The following is a 16,422-nucleotide window of genomic DNA, read 5'->3' as shown; positions in this document are numbered from 1 at the left end:
AGAGACAGACTTGGCTTGAGGAAAGAAACTCAATTTAACTTAGACAAAACTACCAGCAGTTCACCAAATTAATCAGAGTAGGACAGTGATAAATACAACCTGTTCTTAACTACACCTTCCTCCCATCCCTACCTTCTTCCCAGACCCAGCTCTTCTCCCTCACTGGCACAAGTAGGACAGTGATAAATACAACCTGTTTTTAACTACACCTTCCTCCCACCCCTCCTTTCTTCCCAGACCCAGCTCTGCTTCCTCTTCTCCCCCACTGGCACGGGGGGGCAGGGAATGGGACTTGCAGTCAGTCCCAGTCCATTCTGTGTTGCTTCTGCCACTCCTTCCTCTTCAGTGGAAAATCTCCTCACAGTCTTCCCCTGTGGCAAGATGCAGCCCTTCCCCAGGAGGCAGTCCTCCATGAACCTCTCCAACTAGTATGAGTCCCTTCCATGGGCCTGAATCCTCCCAGTGATGGACTACTCCAACACAGGCTTCCCTCAGTCTCACAGCCTTCTTTGGGTCAGTCCCCTGCTCCAGGGTGGGGTCCTCCACGGGCTGCAGGTGGGATTCTTCTCGACTGTTGATCCCTAAGGGTTGCAAGGGCTCAGCCTGCCCTGTCACCACTGGGAGAAGGGGAATGGCTGCTTCAGTGTGCCTCCCCTGCATGCTCCTCACTGACCTGGGTGTCCGTGTGGTTGTCTCTACCATGTCCAACTCCTCAAGAAAAGAAAAAACCTCCCAAAACAAAGGAACCTGCCCAACAGGGTTTCCCCTCTTAAGTGTGTTATCACAGAGGCTTGGCCTTGGCCAAAAGTGGGTCCAACTTGGAGCCAGGGGAGCTTCTTGAAGCTTCTTACAGGAGCTGTGCCAGTAGCCCACTTCCCTGCTACCAAAACCACCATGGCACAAACCCAACAAAGCTGCCCATTTACCGCACCAAAGCTGAAATGCAGCACGAGTAATCATGCTTTTTCTTCAAACTGCAGTTCACCTTTGAATTTAATTTTGAATAATTTTGACTGCAAAGGTTGTTTCCATTCCAGAGAAACTGATGAAGCAGGGAGGGGCTGACATTTCCTTCTGTGGGCAAAGCAAGTATACCTTGGTGTGTTTATTACAACAAAGCTTTGAACTTGGTAATTGAAAGGAAGAAATTATGCTTTTCTGAGCTATTTTTCTGTCCAACATCTCTATATGGATTCAAGAGAAAAGTTACTGTTTTCCTTTACTGAAATGTGACAGTGTGTACATATGATATGATAGTGAATATATATACTTATATATATGGATAAAAAAAAACAATAGCTGTAGCCTGTTTTGTGCTACAGATTATATTTTAAGTATTTTCACCTTAACTTCAGTTAAGATTGAGGAAGGAGCAACTCAACCATAGGCTGTGAAACAGATTTTTCTCTTCTTGAGCTGACTCTGGAGATTTAGGCATGACAGACATCTGGATCATGTAAACAGCAAAAATACCAAACTGTCTTGCTGTCTTTCCTATTTCTGTTTCTGAAGTAGGTTAAACGTAACCACTTCTACACTTGCACACTGTGTTGAACAGGTTTAATGACTTTCAGTTTTGCCACACGTGGATACTAGAAATAATGTAGGCAATTTTAATATAACCTAACTGAGATTTGAAATAGCAATTGATAAGCTGTTTCACATAAGAATCCTCCTAAGTCTCTTACATTTGAAAATGTCTTGTATTTCTGAATGGAAATTGAAGTCTTAAGTTGATTCAAAGTCTTGGCCTGGAGTAGATGGTGTACTGCTGTGACTGACTGCTGCTTTTGATTGTGACATTGGCAATAAAGAACATGAGAACTCAGTGCTACCTCAATTAATAAATGTCAGCCAAAAGGTTAGTGACTCACAGAAAACCTCTGATAGTGTTTGACAGTTATGTCAGTTATATTTTTGCTGTGATACTTTATAGTGAACTTTTTGCTTCCCCTGCCTATTGCTTCTTAGTTTGAAAAATCTGTTCTAAAGTAGTTGTGATAAAGTAGAAAAATTCCATCTAAAGCATTTATTTCATTGCAGTTGGAAGGAACCTCTTGAGATAGTTTCCCACAAGATTCTTGTCTCTAAATTGGAGAGAAACAGATTTGATGGATGGACTGTTGTATAAAGAATTGGCTGGATAGCAGTATCTCCAAGGAGGTACAGTCAACAGCTCAATGTCCAAATGGAAACCAATAACACGTGGTTGCTCCTCAAGAGCCCAGACTAGGACTAGGACTGTACTAGTACTATTTAATACCTTCATTAATGACATAGTGGGATTGAGTACACCCTCAACATGTTTGTGGTTGATACCAGGCTGAGGGGTATAGTCAGTACACTAGTGGACTAGTTGTTTACTGGTGTCCACAGGTTGTTCTCTGCAAAATTGCTTTCTTGCCATTGACCCTCAGTGTGTAGTGGCACATGGGGTTATTCCTGCCCTAGTACAGGATTTAGAATTTCCCTTTGTTAAACTCTAGCCTGTCCAGGACCCACTTGAATGGCCGGGTAAATAGTTGTATCACCAGTTCCTCCAGGTAAACTTGCTGAAGGTGCATTCCACCCCATCATCCAGGTCGTTAAAGAAGAGGTTAGACAGTATTTGCCCCTGTATTGACCCATGGTACACCACTTGTTAGCAGGTGGACTTTCTGTCACTGATCATAGCCTTCTGGACACTGGCATTCGTGCAGCTTGAAGTCCACCTCATTGTCTACTTATCTAACCCATACTTTGTGAGCTTGTCTATAAAGATGAGGCAGTGTCAAATATAAAGGGAGACAGTGTCAAAAGTATTGCTAAAGTATAAATAAACAACAGTCATGACTTCTGCTTCCACCTCCTGTACACTTCCTTTTTATGCCAGAGTTTAGTGAGGAGCTTCTTGTTCATCTGTGCAGGCCTCCTGCTGTCTTTGCTTGGTTCCCTCTTTGTCACAATGGACCATTCTTGAGCTTGGAGGAGATCTTTGAAGAGCAACCAGCTCTCTTGGAGCCTCCTTTCTAGGGTTGTATCCCATGGGATTCTTCTAAGCAGACCCACAAAGAGATCAAAGTGTTTTCTCCTGAAGTCTAGTGTTGTAAGCCTGCTTTTTGCCCTTCTTCCTCTCTCCTGAGCTCCACCATCTCATGGTCACTGCAGCCAAGGCAGACTGCCACGGATCTTCCCATCACTAGACAATCCTCCACATTTTAAGTATCAGGTCCAACATGGTGCCTCAGAGGTTGCTCCACAGCCGACTGTGTTAGGAAGTTGTTCTCAGTGTGCCCCAGGAATCTCCTGGATTGCTGTATTGTCCCTCCAGGAAATACTGGAATGAATAGCATCCCTGATGACCAGGGCCTGTGAATGTGTTAACTTTTCCCTCTTGTCTGAAGAAGGCTTCACCTTCATCATCTTCCTGTAGACCATCTGTTCTATAGCAAGCAGACACAGCGATGTCTGCCTGCTGATCCTGACCCATAAGTTCTTCACTGATCACCTACCCCAAAATAAAGCTCTATGCATTCCAGCTCCTCTCTCATATGAGAGGCAACACCTTGTTGTTGCCTTCCTGGTCTTTCCTCCCAGAAGAGTGCATTCATGATTCTAGAAAAAGTGTTCTGCAGAAGACTGGAAACAGGTCTTGGAGGTAGGTGCTTTTTGTGGCTGCAGTACTAGAAAATATATGTTTTCATACAAAACCAATTTATGGCTTACATCCTGTTAAATAACATCTAAGAAAATATTTAGATTGGTTTTAGGTGCAGACATAGAGGAGACAGAATGTTAATAACAAAAAATAAGTGTGAAAAAGAAGTTATCTACCTGCAACTAAATTTATAAATGAGATTCCAGGAAATTTCACAGGTCACAACAGGGCTTAAAATTATGGAACACCAAAAATGGGGAATTTCAGAAAGAGTACTTTCACAGACAGCAATGCATCTTTTTGCTGAACTGTTAAAGGTATTTATGGATATGGCAACAATCCCTTGCCCACCTCTTTTTCAACTGTGTGCCAGATACCTCATGTTTATTTCTTCACCTTTAATTTTTTTTTTTTTACTGTTACTTTATGTACTCTTCTTTCAGACACTCATTTTTATTCAAAGTCTCTATTTTATTAATTATTTCAGAGCTGTTTATCTTTTGGCCAGCTTTCCCCCCACCCCCCCAGCTTTGATGTCATCTTTCCTCTAAATTACTTTTCCACAGTATGAGGAAAAATAACTTTTTATTTCAGTTAAGAAAAGATTCTACTCCCTTGCTTTTATGCTTTCCTCTTAAATTCTTTTAAAATTTATTTTATTGTTTTATTTCAGAGCTATTATTTACAAGTGTGGATAAAGGACTAAGCATGCAGTACAGTGGGAAAGCATTAGTTATTGCAGTGGTCACTACAGAATATAAATATAGCAACTTTCTAATCAAAGTTTTAAAACTGCTATCTGAATATGAGAAACTTTAAATGATGAAATAATGTTTGGGAGATTGAGGAGATAAGGAAAAGTAAAAGTCATCTCTAATTATCCACTAACATAACTAGATTGCTTTTCCTTTTTTTTTTTTTTCTTCAAATAAAAATATATGTTTATTAGGTCAAAGCAGTTTTCCAGTGTGTATTCTTAGTTATCTTTGATTCTGCTTGTAGATAACCATAGTGACACTAATTACTTTTAGTTACTTTACTGTTACTATTTTTAAAGAACAAATAAACAGATTTGCCTCTCAGACTTGTATAATTTTTTTCATTAAAGGCTTAGGAGGTCCAGAACAGCATGTGACATTTAAAATAAGCATGTATTTAAACTACTGAAAACTCTTACTTTTTTTTGGCTAAAGTTTTATCATTGAAAGGAAACTGATACTAATGAAAACTAGAACATCTGTTCCTAAACCTGAAGGATGTTGACATAAACAGACCTTCCCAGTCCTATGCAATTCCTTAAAAATAAACCTATTACTTACATGTTTTGTTAGACAGACAATATTTTGGTTTTGGGTATGCATTAGAAATTTAAGCGTCCTCAAGCAAATAATTGTTTAGGATGATCAACATTAATTTCCAGAAGTAACTACCATAATGAAATTAAACTTAAAATATGAAAATGTCTCATTAATGTTTAAAAAATAATCCACGATGCTGTGATAAAGGACTGAGAGCAATTCTTCATTTCTGCATGTAATATAATATTTTTGTACATATTAAGAATAATTTCAGCTAGTAACTGTGCACTTAATGTAGTTCCTTTTTATGTGGGGAGAACAATCAGAGTTCCTGTGCTAGGCTTTCCAAGGGCTGAGGGTGTAGACTGAGTTTGGAGGTAAGTATGTAGAAAGGAGTGTGTCACTGAAAAGCAAATTTCCATTCATCTGCTAAGTAGAGACTTTGAAATAAGACTAAGTAAATTCAGGGAATCTTAGAAGGGAAAACAGAGTTTGAGCTCATAAGCAAGAAATAATTAAAAATATTCTGGACCTCCCTTATATTCAAACTGTATAACTGGAAAAGTAATTTGTAAGATTGAAGAGCCTTCTTGTTAGTGAAAAAGAAGAAAAAGAGATACCTGTTTCCATCTTCGTGAGCCAAATCATAATTTTAGTCAATATTTCAGTTTATTCCCTTATTTTGTGGTAGTGTTTTGTGAAATATTTTGTTTGGAAAAAGCCAACAACATAACTCCCCCCCAAAAAAAAAACAAAACAAAAAACCACAAACAACTCTTTGTAATATGTAATAACTTTTATTTAGAACTACTAAGATATTCTTGTTATTATAGTTCTATGATAGTATAATTTTTGTAATTAGTTTTGTAAGTAAAATGGCACTTGATGCTCCTTTCTCTTAAGGAATACTTAATCTCATGGAGTTTTTTTATGTAGCAGTTGCAATTTTCATTGATGTTTTTAATAGTGAGTTGTGCTAAACACTTCACCTTGAACACAAGCAGTTTTGTACTAGTTTATGATTAAATTAGCTCCTTTAGGGAGATTTTGCCTCCTTTCCTTTTGTCTTCTACTGTTTCTCAGGTGTTTTTCAATATTCTTATCACTTCCCTTGGATCTGCTTCACCTGGGAACTTCCCCCTTGTAAGTAGAGACAACTGTAGTTTTGGTCATTAAAAGAGAACAATTCCTGGGTTTCATATGGAGTGATCATTTCTCTGCCACCTGGGAATTCCATTACCTGCACAGAAACCCCTGGTGACCAGCCAGAAAACAGCTGTATCCAGCTGGAGTGGTGAGAAGTTGCTTCAGTGAATGGGACTTAGACTCATTGCTTGTAAAGATTCATTTTAGCCTCATGTCAATTTGCCACATTCACTGTTATTGTTTTAAGCTAGATGAAGCATGTCTTGGATATCCTACACTGTTGTTATTTACTAAAAGTATGGTGTTGGTGTTAACTGAGGAAAAGTATTCAAGGCTTCATGGTATTCAGCCAAAAATGCAGTGGATATCTTGCATGCAGGGAGAAAGAGGATATTGGAGTTCTCCTGTAATAAAAACTACAGGAATAGTCTGAAGGTATCTCATATTTCACATAATATTTTCATTAAATAGTTCTCACATGGATGAGGGTCTAGTGGTACTTGCCCCCCCCCTTACATCAGGCTTGTTTGTCTTTGCTTGCACATTCTTTTGAGAACTGAATATTTATTAAATAAAAATAGCAGCTCTGATATGTTGCAATACCTATGACACCATTTCTTAAACTTTCAACATATTCCTGTCCTGTCATCACCAATTAAGTTATCTTATCCTATACCAATCACTGCCATAACTGATTAATCTTTCATCACACAATAGAAACCAAATAGTAGGAAGAAGTTTTGAATTTCTTTTTTGATATTTTTATTTTTTTAATCTCTGCTGTACTGCTTTTAGATTCCTAAATGTGGCCACCAATCTTTTAAAAGCCTTTACATATACTTAATAAATCTGATTGCATCCAGTTGAGGAAGGCTATGTTCCAGAAGGATTTGCTTTCACTTTTTGAAGAGACTTTCAGCCATGAACCTTACTGGAAGCAATGTTTGTGCCCCTCTGAAGAGAGGAGCTGCTCAGAAGAAGAACATGTCTTTATTGTGATTTTTTTTCAGCTGAATTAGCCAATCTGTGGGAGGTCTGACGTAGTGTAAAATACCAAGCAGTTTCAAACAAAGTTAAAATACAGCTAAAGCTTTCCATCAGATTGAGTCCTAGTGCTACAGGCTTGTAAAATCTATTTACATTTTAATTTGTCTTCTACTACAAAGAAAGCATGAGCTTGTTTCTGTATTCCTGCCAGCTGGCTTGTAGGAAGGAACTGAGGGACTCTAGAAAGGGGCAGAATATGTATGGTCTTAGTTTGAGGAGGTGGTATCTGTGTCCAAATTAGACTCCTTTTCCTTCTCCCTCTTACTTCTGCAGCAACAGGAGAGTTCTTGATATTTTGGTGAAAAAGTGTCATCTCTGTTCTTTTTTATAGAATCATAGAATGTCTGGGCTGGAAGGGACCTCCAAAGGTCATCTAGTCCAACCCTCCTGCCATAAGCAGGGACATCTCCAACTAGGTCAAGCTACTCAAAGCTTCATCTAGCCTGACCTTGAATGTCCCCAGGGATGGGGCCTCCACCACCTTGCTGGGCAAACAGAAAACAGAAAAATCTTCTGAAGATAGAACCATGATTTTACCATCTTTGGAGGGGGAGGGTGGGAAGAGTATTCTAGAAATAAAATAATGACAAAAGTGAAAAAGATATAGAGAGTGAATGAGTGTTAGATACAGTAATGGAACAGTCAGTCACTGCCTCCAAGGTATGCATGTGCAAGCCCTGGACAAGAGTGCAGTTCTCAAACTGAGTCAACAGGAAAAGGAAGGAGTCTAAGAAAACAAAAATAAGATTTTATCCATGTTAATTCTGCTCATGTCACTTTATCTCTGTTTCTGTTACTAGGGAAGACTTCCTATACTGGGAATGTTCTGCTTTGCATATCCACATGCAGCTTCAACTAAAGTAAATTAAAGTTTCAGCTGAAGGCCAGATTTGACTTAATAATTTTTTATAACATTGCCCCCAACTTCTTTTTTCATCCTTCAATTAATACTCTGCCCTTTCGCTTTCAAAAAGACCTGACTTCTGTTGCAAAGAAAATGGTATGATTCCTCAGAGAATCTTTCTCACAATTTCTTAAGTGTTGTTATCAATAAGACTGAGAAATAAATGGAGTGTGTGAAATAAGTAAAATAGGCAGATCACTGTCAAGAATCTCTGGTTTTATTCCCCTTAGAATATCTTTACTTTTTTTGTTGTTTCCAGTACAGATTTAGAATATTGAATATTTCTCTGTATGATTCAATTTGCCTTTTGTGACTAATTTCTACAATAATAACATTTGTTAAAAGTTTATTAGATGGCATATCTTTTATTTACCTATAAGTAACTTAAGGCAGTATTTAGCATTGCTGATTTTTTTCAGAATGTTACCATCCCTAGAGGTGTTCAAAAAACATGTGGATGTGATACTTCAACACATGATTTGGTGGTCATGGGAGTGTTGGGTGATGGTTGGACTTTATGATCTTAGAGGTCTTTTCCAACCTTAAAGATTCTATGATTCTAAGATCTAATATGTCCTGTCTTAAATAAACAAACAAACAAAAAGTTGATTTTTACTGATTTAAGAGACTTCTTTGCTTAGAGGAAGAGAATAGATTAAATATATCATCCTTTTAATTGATTAGATTTTCCACCTACCCCCCTAGATAAATAAGGAAATGCATGTTGCAGTTTTCACATGGGGAGACTCTTCAGACATGTGAGACTGTATCTAGGCTGTAGGGTTTGGGTTTTTTTTTTTGTGTTTGTTACAAATGCTGTACAACTGGAACTTCTTTGATAACAGACATCTAGAGGTGGTCATCATTCCTAATCAAGCTAAACTTCTTGAACACAGATTTAGGAAGTAAATATTGTCCTTTCTTTTTGTCCATCTTATGTCTTGCTTGCAAAGGAGGGAAGCAAGACTATCTTTCTTCTCTCACGTATGAATTTAGCATCTATTTTTAAGAAGTGTGAGTTTGGTGTCCTGAGTTTGGCTGTGAGAAGGTTACTTTTCACAAGAAGTTGCCAAGTCCCTCTGGATGGCAGCTTGACCATCTGGCAGATCAGCCACTCTTCCCAGTTTCTCATCTACAAACTTGCTGGGGGTACACTCTACCCTGTCACCCAGATGGGCATTAATGATGGTATTAAACAGGATCAGACCCAGCACTGACCTCAGGGGCACAGCGATAGTTTCTGACCTCCAGGTATGGATTTTAGGCCATTGATTGCCACCCTCTGCACTTGGCAGTTCAGCCAGTTTTCAGTCCACATCACTTTCTGCTTATCTAGCCCACACTTCAATGGCCTTTCTGTGAGGATCATAGAGGAGACAGTGTCAAAGGCCTTACCAGAGTTCAAGCAATGTCCACTGCTCTCCCCTTGTCTACCAAGCCAGTCATTTCACAAGAGAAGATGATCAAGCATGAACTTCCCCTTGGTGAACCCATACTAACTATTCCTGGTGACTCTCTTGTCCTTCCTGTGACTAGAGATGGTTTCCAGCATTAGCTGCTCCATATACCATCCCAGCTACTGAGGTGAAGCTGACCAGCCTGTAGTTCCTTGGGTCCTTCTTCCTTCCAGCCTTTTTGAAGATGGGAGTGACATTTTCTTACCTCCAGTCAGACACTTTTTCCACTCATCATGATCCATCTAAGAGTATTGAGAGGTCTCACAATGACATCAGCCAGCTCCCTCAGCACTTGTGGGTACCTACCATCAGACCTCATGGACTTCATTATGTCCAGTTTGCTTAAGCATTTCTTGACATGATCCTCTTCCAATAACAGTAAGTTGTCCTTGCTCTAGACTTTCCCCTGGTCTCTGGGATTCCTGAAGGCTGCTCTTGCTAGTAAAGGCATTCAGGACTTCATCCTTTTCCATGCCTTCTGTGACCATGTCCACCATCTCCTTCGGCAGTGGGCTCACATTTTCACTAGCCTTCCTTCTGTCCTCTCTACTGACAGAAGCCCTTGTCTTTGACATCCCTTGCCAGATTCAATTCTAGATGGGCTTTGGCTTTCTGTACCTCATCACTGCATGCTTGGACAATGTCTCTATTCCTCCCAGCTTACACGTCCTTGCTTCCAACCTGGGTATAGATTCTAGGGTTGTTTTTAGCTTTGCCAGGAGCTCTATGTTCATCCACACACACCTCCTGGCAGTTATGCATGACTTTTTACTTCTTGATTTAACCTAATCTTCTGTATTTTTTCTGTCCCTTTGTAGTCTGCAGGTCAATTTCCTATCTAGAGAAAGAAGGAAAACTCTTCTTGTGTGTTTTTTTTTCATACATATTTATATATGGTAATATGGTATAATGTAATAGACTAATACAAAAATATATTTTTAAATATATGTAGTATATGAAATTGTGTTGAGTATTATAACTGGCTCCAGTATGAGTAGCTACTGATGACAGCTGGCAACCCTTTCCAACTTAATAATTCGTTCTTTATGGATAATAGTGGAATTTAATTTAATCTGAAGACTGATGCTCTTGAGATAGAAGACATGAGAATGTCCTAATGTGTTATTTAGTGGAAATAGTCTCTTTTGTGAGCTTCCCTGAGATTGTTCTCTTGTTTGCTCTTTTTCTTTGCTTTCTCTTGCTGCTGTGTCCCATCATTTGGTTTGTGTGGAGAAGCAGGGAACCATCAGTGGCATAAGATGCCCTAGCACAGTTGTCACTCTATCTCAAAGGTCTAACTGCCTATATAATGTTCTAGAAACCTGAAGTCAGGCAGAGAAGGCTTCCTGAGCCAAACGCCCTGTGCTATTTACCATATCATATGGTTCTGCTAGCAAAATGTAAATTAATACTAAGAACACTTAGTATTAATTAACAGATTTTTTTTCTCTGTGTGTGGTAGCTCTTATTTTTCCAGTTTAATGTCCTCTTCAGTGGAGAGTCTCTGTATTTACATCCTGTAGAATAAATGAGCAGATAGAAAGTATAGTTGCTTCTTCACACAATATTAATGTCTTGAATGTGACAGGGTAGAGATCCGTGTCACACACAGCAGATACTTGAAGAATTTAGTTACATATGGTATGGGAACTATAATTATGTTTCAGTTTTGGGCATATATGGGTGTTTCCATTCTATTTTCTGTAGATAGTTCTTCACATGTCATCAGTCATGTTGTCTCCCAGCAGACTGATCCATTCACACTCACTCAGCTCTGGCTCAGTGCAGTTCCAGCTCAGCAGGAAATGTCCTCACCACTATATTAGGAAGTTGCTCAGGAAGGTTTCTTTGCTACCTCACTTCATTATTCACTTCAAGGTCTTCTATTGTTGTATACTCTAGGTAGCAATGATATTTGCTTGTGTAAAATAAATGATAGTTATCTCCATGGTTCCTGTGGTGACCTCAGGGTTGGGCATACTGCGTGCTCTTTTGGTTATATAAAGAAATCCAGAATCTTTTTCCTTTCTATAAAAATGTTTGTCCTTATCTTTAGGTTCTCATCTGTATCTTTCACTAGGATATAAGTGACATGACCAGAGTGAAAAGTAGCTGCTTTGCTGTAGACCTGGAGGCACTCCTGAGGCTGAGTTCTGGAGAGCTCCCATTCTCATTTCACATGAACAGAAATAGTGACCAATCTGTATTTTGTATACAATAGCACACTCTAGTGTGTATATTAATTAACCATTATGGACTGAGTCTCGTCATGTTTAACTCCAGTCTTCAGTGATTTAGTTCTGTTTTATTCAGTAATATTTTGTTTTCTATATACTTTAATAAATTGGAAGAAATGTATATCTTCAAATAAGATGTTACCAGTTTCTTAACAGAATCATAACAATACTTAATGTTATTTATTATTTTTTAAATGATGCTTTGAAAGAAAAAAAAAGAGCTGATTCTTTTTGTGGAAAGGAAAATCTTGATGTAATGAAAGAATTGAGTCCATTATGAAGAATCTTGATGTAACTGTATATAGAAAAACTGTGTAAGATGGATTTGAAATTTGTCTTCTAATTTAATTATCTGCAGAGAAGAGTTTGCCCTCCTGCATTAGTACATTTTATTTTGTGGGGCACATTTGATTTTTTATGAAAGTGGGCAAAAATTTGCTATCTTTTCCTGAACTGATTTCCTCCTTCTGAATGTACTGACTTTTGCTTTATTGGTGCATTACTGCTTTGATCTTTTTTAATATTATAAATTGTGATTTTTGATAACACAATAAAAAAAGAGGAATAATTAAATTAAATTTCCTTGGCTCTGATCGCAAGAGAAAAATCAGTTGGGAAAAAAAATACCAGTGTAGAAAATGTTGTAAGTTCAGTAGGCATGATATAAATTTAATTTCTTCAGTTATTTTAAAAATGTTAATGTTTTTATGGTTTGGGGTTTTTTTTGTTTGCTTTTTTTTTTTGATGTGTTAGTTATGCCTGCTATGAAAATAGGATTGTGAAATTATTATGCTGTTTATGCTAACAATGGTTGCATAAGACTGAACTGATTTAGGAAGCAGTTTAGCTTAAAGATGTGAAAGAAGTGCAGATGCAGTTGTCAGGCAGTGGCAGGCAGCTGGATGGCCACTGGTCAGTAACCCTTCATGTTGTGACAGTCCTTTCAGAAGGCTTCTCTGCCCAGCAGCATCCTTGGGAACCATGCCTCTCAGAAGCTCACCAGGCATGAGGATCTACCTGCCCCTACAGTGGTTTCACTCTCAGGAGCCTAAAAAAAGAAAAGCAAGAGTCATGAGTCACTTGGATTTTAGGTTGTAAGAAAACTTTCAAAGTTTGATCTTATTTTCTCATCCTTATAATTCATTTTACTTGATAAGTTTGTGAATTTCATAGCATTAAAGCCTGTATTCTTATGCATAAATTGTTCACAACGACATACTTCCTTACATAAGAGTCAAAAAACTCAAACAAAAAATTGAAATATTGATAACCATTGAACAATGAATTGCTTGTCACTTCTCGACTGTGTCCACACAGAAATGACTCATTCTCTTTGGAACAACTATGTATATTTTGATCACAAAATAAACCCCTCTGTCTTCCAAATTTATGTTTAATTACTCTCAGCATTCTGATGTGATTTTCTGTCTGGCACAAGGCACAAAGGGTGGGTGTGTGTGAAAGTCTTCTGAGGATGATTTTACTTAAATTTCAAACTTCTCAATTCTTGTTTGATTCCTGTCTTAAAAGCATTTGTTAAGTAAAGAGAACAACAATGTTCTTTAAAAACCTCTCCAAAGTCATGCAAACCATACAAGAAAATTCTACAAGAACCAGAAAACACAAAATTCTTCTCTCTTTGATGGGAAATATGAATATTAGATTTTAATTTCAGGTCTACGCCATTCAGAACTTTTCGTAGAGCTTCTCTTACAAACAGAGTAATAATTCTGAAAGTAGTTGCATGACTTCATTAAACACATTTTCCTAAGGAAGGTACATATTTTATTGAGGATTTGTGAAAAAATGACATGACTATTGTTCATCAAATGGGTATGCTGCTGTTCTTGGAACGTTTCTGTTGTGTTGATAGCCAAATCATGAAACTTGGGAACTGTGAAGTCTCTTCATTATTAGACAGTAAATCAATGCATACAGTTCCAAAATGTGTTACGTGAAGTGACTTTGGGTCTTCTTATCACATGTTACAAGGATTTGCTAGACCTGGCCTGAACAAAACTAATGCTTTACTATCAGTTCTTTACTAATGACTGTTTTCCTTGGTTTTGGGAAATATTTTAAGAAAGTAAGTACTCTGAAATGTGTTGGGTGAAATCTTCACCTTGGTAGTGACACCTTGGTGTTGATGCTTTACTTCATGTTACAAGTTCACATATAGTACATGACTTCAAACAAGTTGCCACTTCTGAAAACCTTGAAAGATTTATTGTAAGAGGACAAACTGCATCTTTTGGTTTTTGTCTTGATTTTCCTGGTAATGTTATTGAGAGCCACTATACTTTCTACCATAACAAAATACGTTCCTTCCTCAGCCAACAGAGTTGATGGACTACATCTCTTTGTTGGATCCCAGGTAGTTCTGACAGACCTTAGATGGAAATCTAACTGGTTTAACTCTTCTCATTTAATGGCTTTTTTCAACATGGAGTGCTTTCTCTTCAGTTTTGGTTTTATTGGCTTCTTCTTTGTTGGTGTGTTGTTTTTTTTTTTTCTTTTTTACATAGAATTATTAATGACCATTAACTTCTTATTTCTATACAAATAGCTTTTTTTATATCTAATCCAGGATATGCTATCATAATAATTACATTTTCCTCCTGTTTTCCCCTCTGCATTCACTTTTCACAGAGAATACATTTGTTAATGGTTTGTGAAGTTTTGAAGTTAAGCACAGGATTGCATTTTTCCTCCTTGTACCAATTCTGTAGTATTGTGCTGTAAAAATATTTCTATCTCAATGCCTTTTTCTTTTAAGTATACAGCATCTGAGTCTATCTAATTTGTAGTGTCAGTGATGCATATGCATCACAACATGATAAAGCTGATGTATGCAGATGATGTGTATTGTTATCTGATGTGGTAGTTTATTTACAGGTCAAACTATTTTCATCTTCACTTCTTCTGCTTCATATCAATTGTTCTTGTGCAACTTCATTGAAAAATCCAACATTCTATTCAAGAGAATCTGAATGTCTCCTTATATTGGGCTGACCATGAGAAGTTTCTAGAGCTATAATTTCCAACTTTTTGCTTTCAGGAGAAAGGAACTGAATGACAGAGTAGAAATGGCTAATCAAATACAGTTACAGACATACATTTTTTAAACAATGATTTTGCATGACCTTTGACAATAAAATTGAACATGATTTTTGGATGCTAGGTTTTGCTGTATTTCAAACAGACAGATCTTAGAAAGCATGGAACTGTATGAATTAATTTCTACTTGAGGTCCATCCAAAAAGCAATAAATATGTAGTGTAAGTTGTGTATGGCTTTGCCCTGTAATCACTGCAAGGTAACATTTGTGATGCATTTCTGCTCTCTGCACCAGCTTTCCAAGGTGATTTCAAGCCCCTATGACCTCTTGAACCAGCTCATGTAAGAACAGATGCCTGAAGCAAAGAATGAGCGAGGAGGGAAAATTTATAATCTTCTTACTAATTGTTGATGTGAAAAAGTAGTGCTGCTCATTGATAAACATGAAGTGCTGATGAGAGTCTAATGAGGCATTCTCATCACAGACTCAGAGGGCAAACCACAGGAAAGCATTTGTATGTAAAGGGAAAAATGTTGGCATGTTCATGACCATGTTATTTTTGCATAATGCTGTGAACAAAATAAAAAGTAGAGTAGAGCTTTATTTGAAAAATATATTCATGATGTCTTATGCATGAAGACTTTGTTGGGAGCCTTTTAATGAACAAAGATAAAAAAGGAGCTATGTGATGAATAGGAGCAGGGTGTGCTCTTATGAGGAAACTGAATCTGATACTAGTAGATTTCAATCTTTTTATTAATGTAAGTGGTAAATAACATTTACTAAAAGAGTGATTTGGAAGTCCTGCCAAAGGTATACCAAGAAACCAGAAGAATCAGAGTAACAGAAAAAGTAAAAAAAAAACTTTGGAGAATGATTTAGAATGATATGGGGACTAATAAAGTTTAATACTTGAGTTGAGCACGTATATATAATATCTGAAGAGCCAAGATGTATGCATTCCTTCATGAAAGATACCAAGAATCAGGAAAATAATTGGTCTTTACTCTCCTAATTGCAATTATGTTGGGTGCCTATGTTTTATATAGTTTTTCCATGTTTTTTTCTACAGGAAAAGCATAAGCAGGAGTTAGAAGACATGAGAAAAGCTGGACATGAAGCTTTGAGTATTATTGTTGAAGAATTCAAGGTGAGTTGCCAAGATAACACAATTTCCAAATAATATTGTAGCAGTATAATAGTAAGTATGCACTACAGGGAGTCTTCTTTAGTACTGCTTACTTTGATTGCTCAAGCTCTTTCACTTTAAGACTGTCTTTTCTGTTGGCCTGAAATTTTGCATGACATCTGTTCTCACTCTACACTTTGGGAAATCTCAAATCAACTAGGTTAGCCATTTTCAGTTATGAAACTTCAAAACAAACAAACAAAAACCTCAGTCACATCTACATAACAAGGTAAGTTATGCAGTATTTGGTCATTGGTCACCGTATATATATAATCCTTCTTACCCCTTTGCCATCTTCCCTGGCCAGGAGGTGATTTATCTTTCAGCAGTGCTCCTCATCCCCATGTTATCTTGGGTTTCTTTACTTTGAGGACTACACTAATTCCTCTCAGCTGGCAAAATGAAAGAATTTGATGTCACCATGGAGGATAAATCTGTGTCGTCTGTGC

At 37.6% G+C, this 16,422-nt stretch overlaps 1 protein-coding gene across 1 annotated transcript in view; it reads left to right on the top strand.

Annotated features, from left to right (window-relative positions):
* The window catches only part of LOC103775500 (coiled-coil domain-containing protein 91-like), a gene marked incomplete at its 3' end in the record, with an annotated part of 38,634 nt that extends 22,700 nt beyond the window's left edge, over window positions 1-15,934 (top strand). Inside the window, exon 6 of the mRNA XM_008942958.1 lies at window positions 15,857-15,934. Coding sequence (XP_008941206.1) covers window positions 15,857-15,934 — 78 coding nt within the window. The remainder of the gene's footprint in view (window positions 1-15,856) is intronic.
* Window positions 15,935-16,422: the final 488 nt, after the last annotated feature.

The sequence above is a fragment of the Merops nubicus genome, unplaced genomic scaffold (assembly GCF_000691845.1).
Source record: "Merops nubicus isolate BGI_N331 unplaced genomic scaffold, ASM69184v1 scaffold7666, whole genome shotgun sequence".
Taxonomy (NCBI): Eukaryota; Metazoa; Chordata; class Aves; order Coraciiformes; family Meropidae; genus Merops; species Merops nubicus.
The sequence above is the reverse complement of the archived record's forward strand: the minus strand, read 5'-3'. Positions and strand labels throughout refer to the sequence as shown.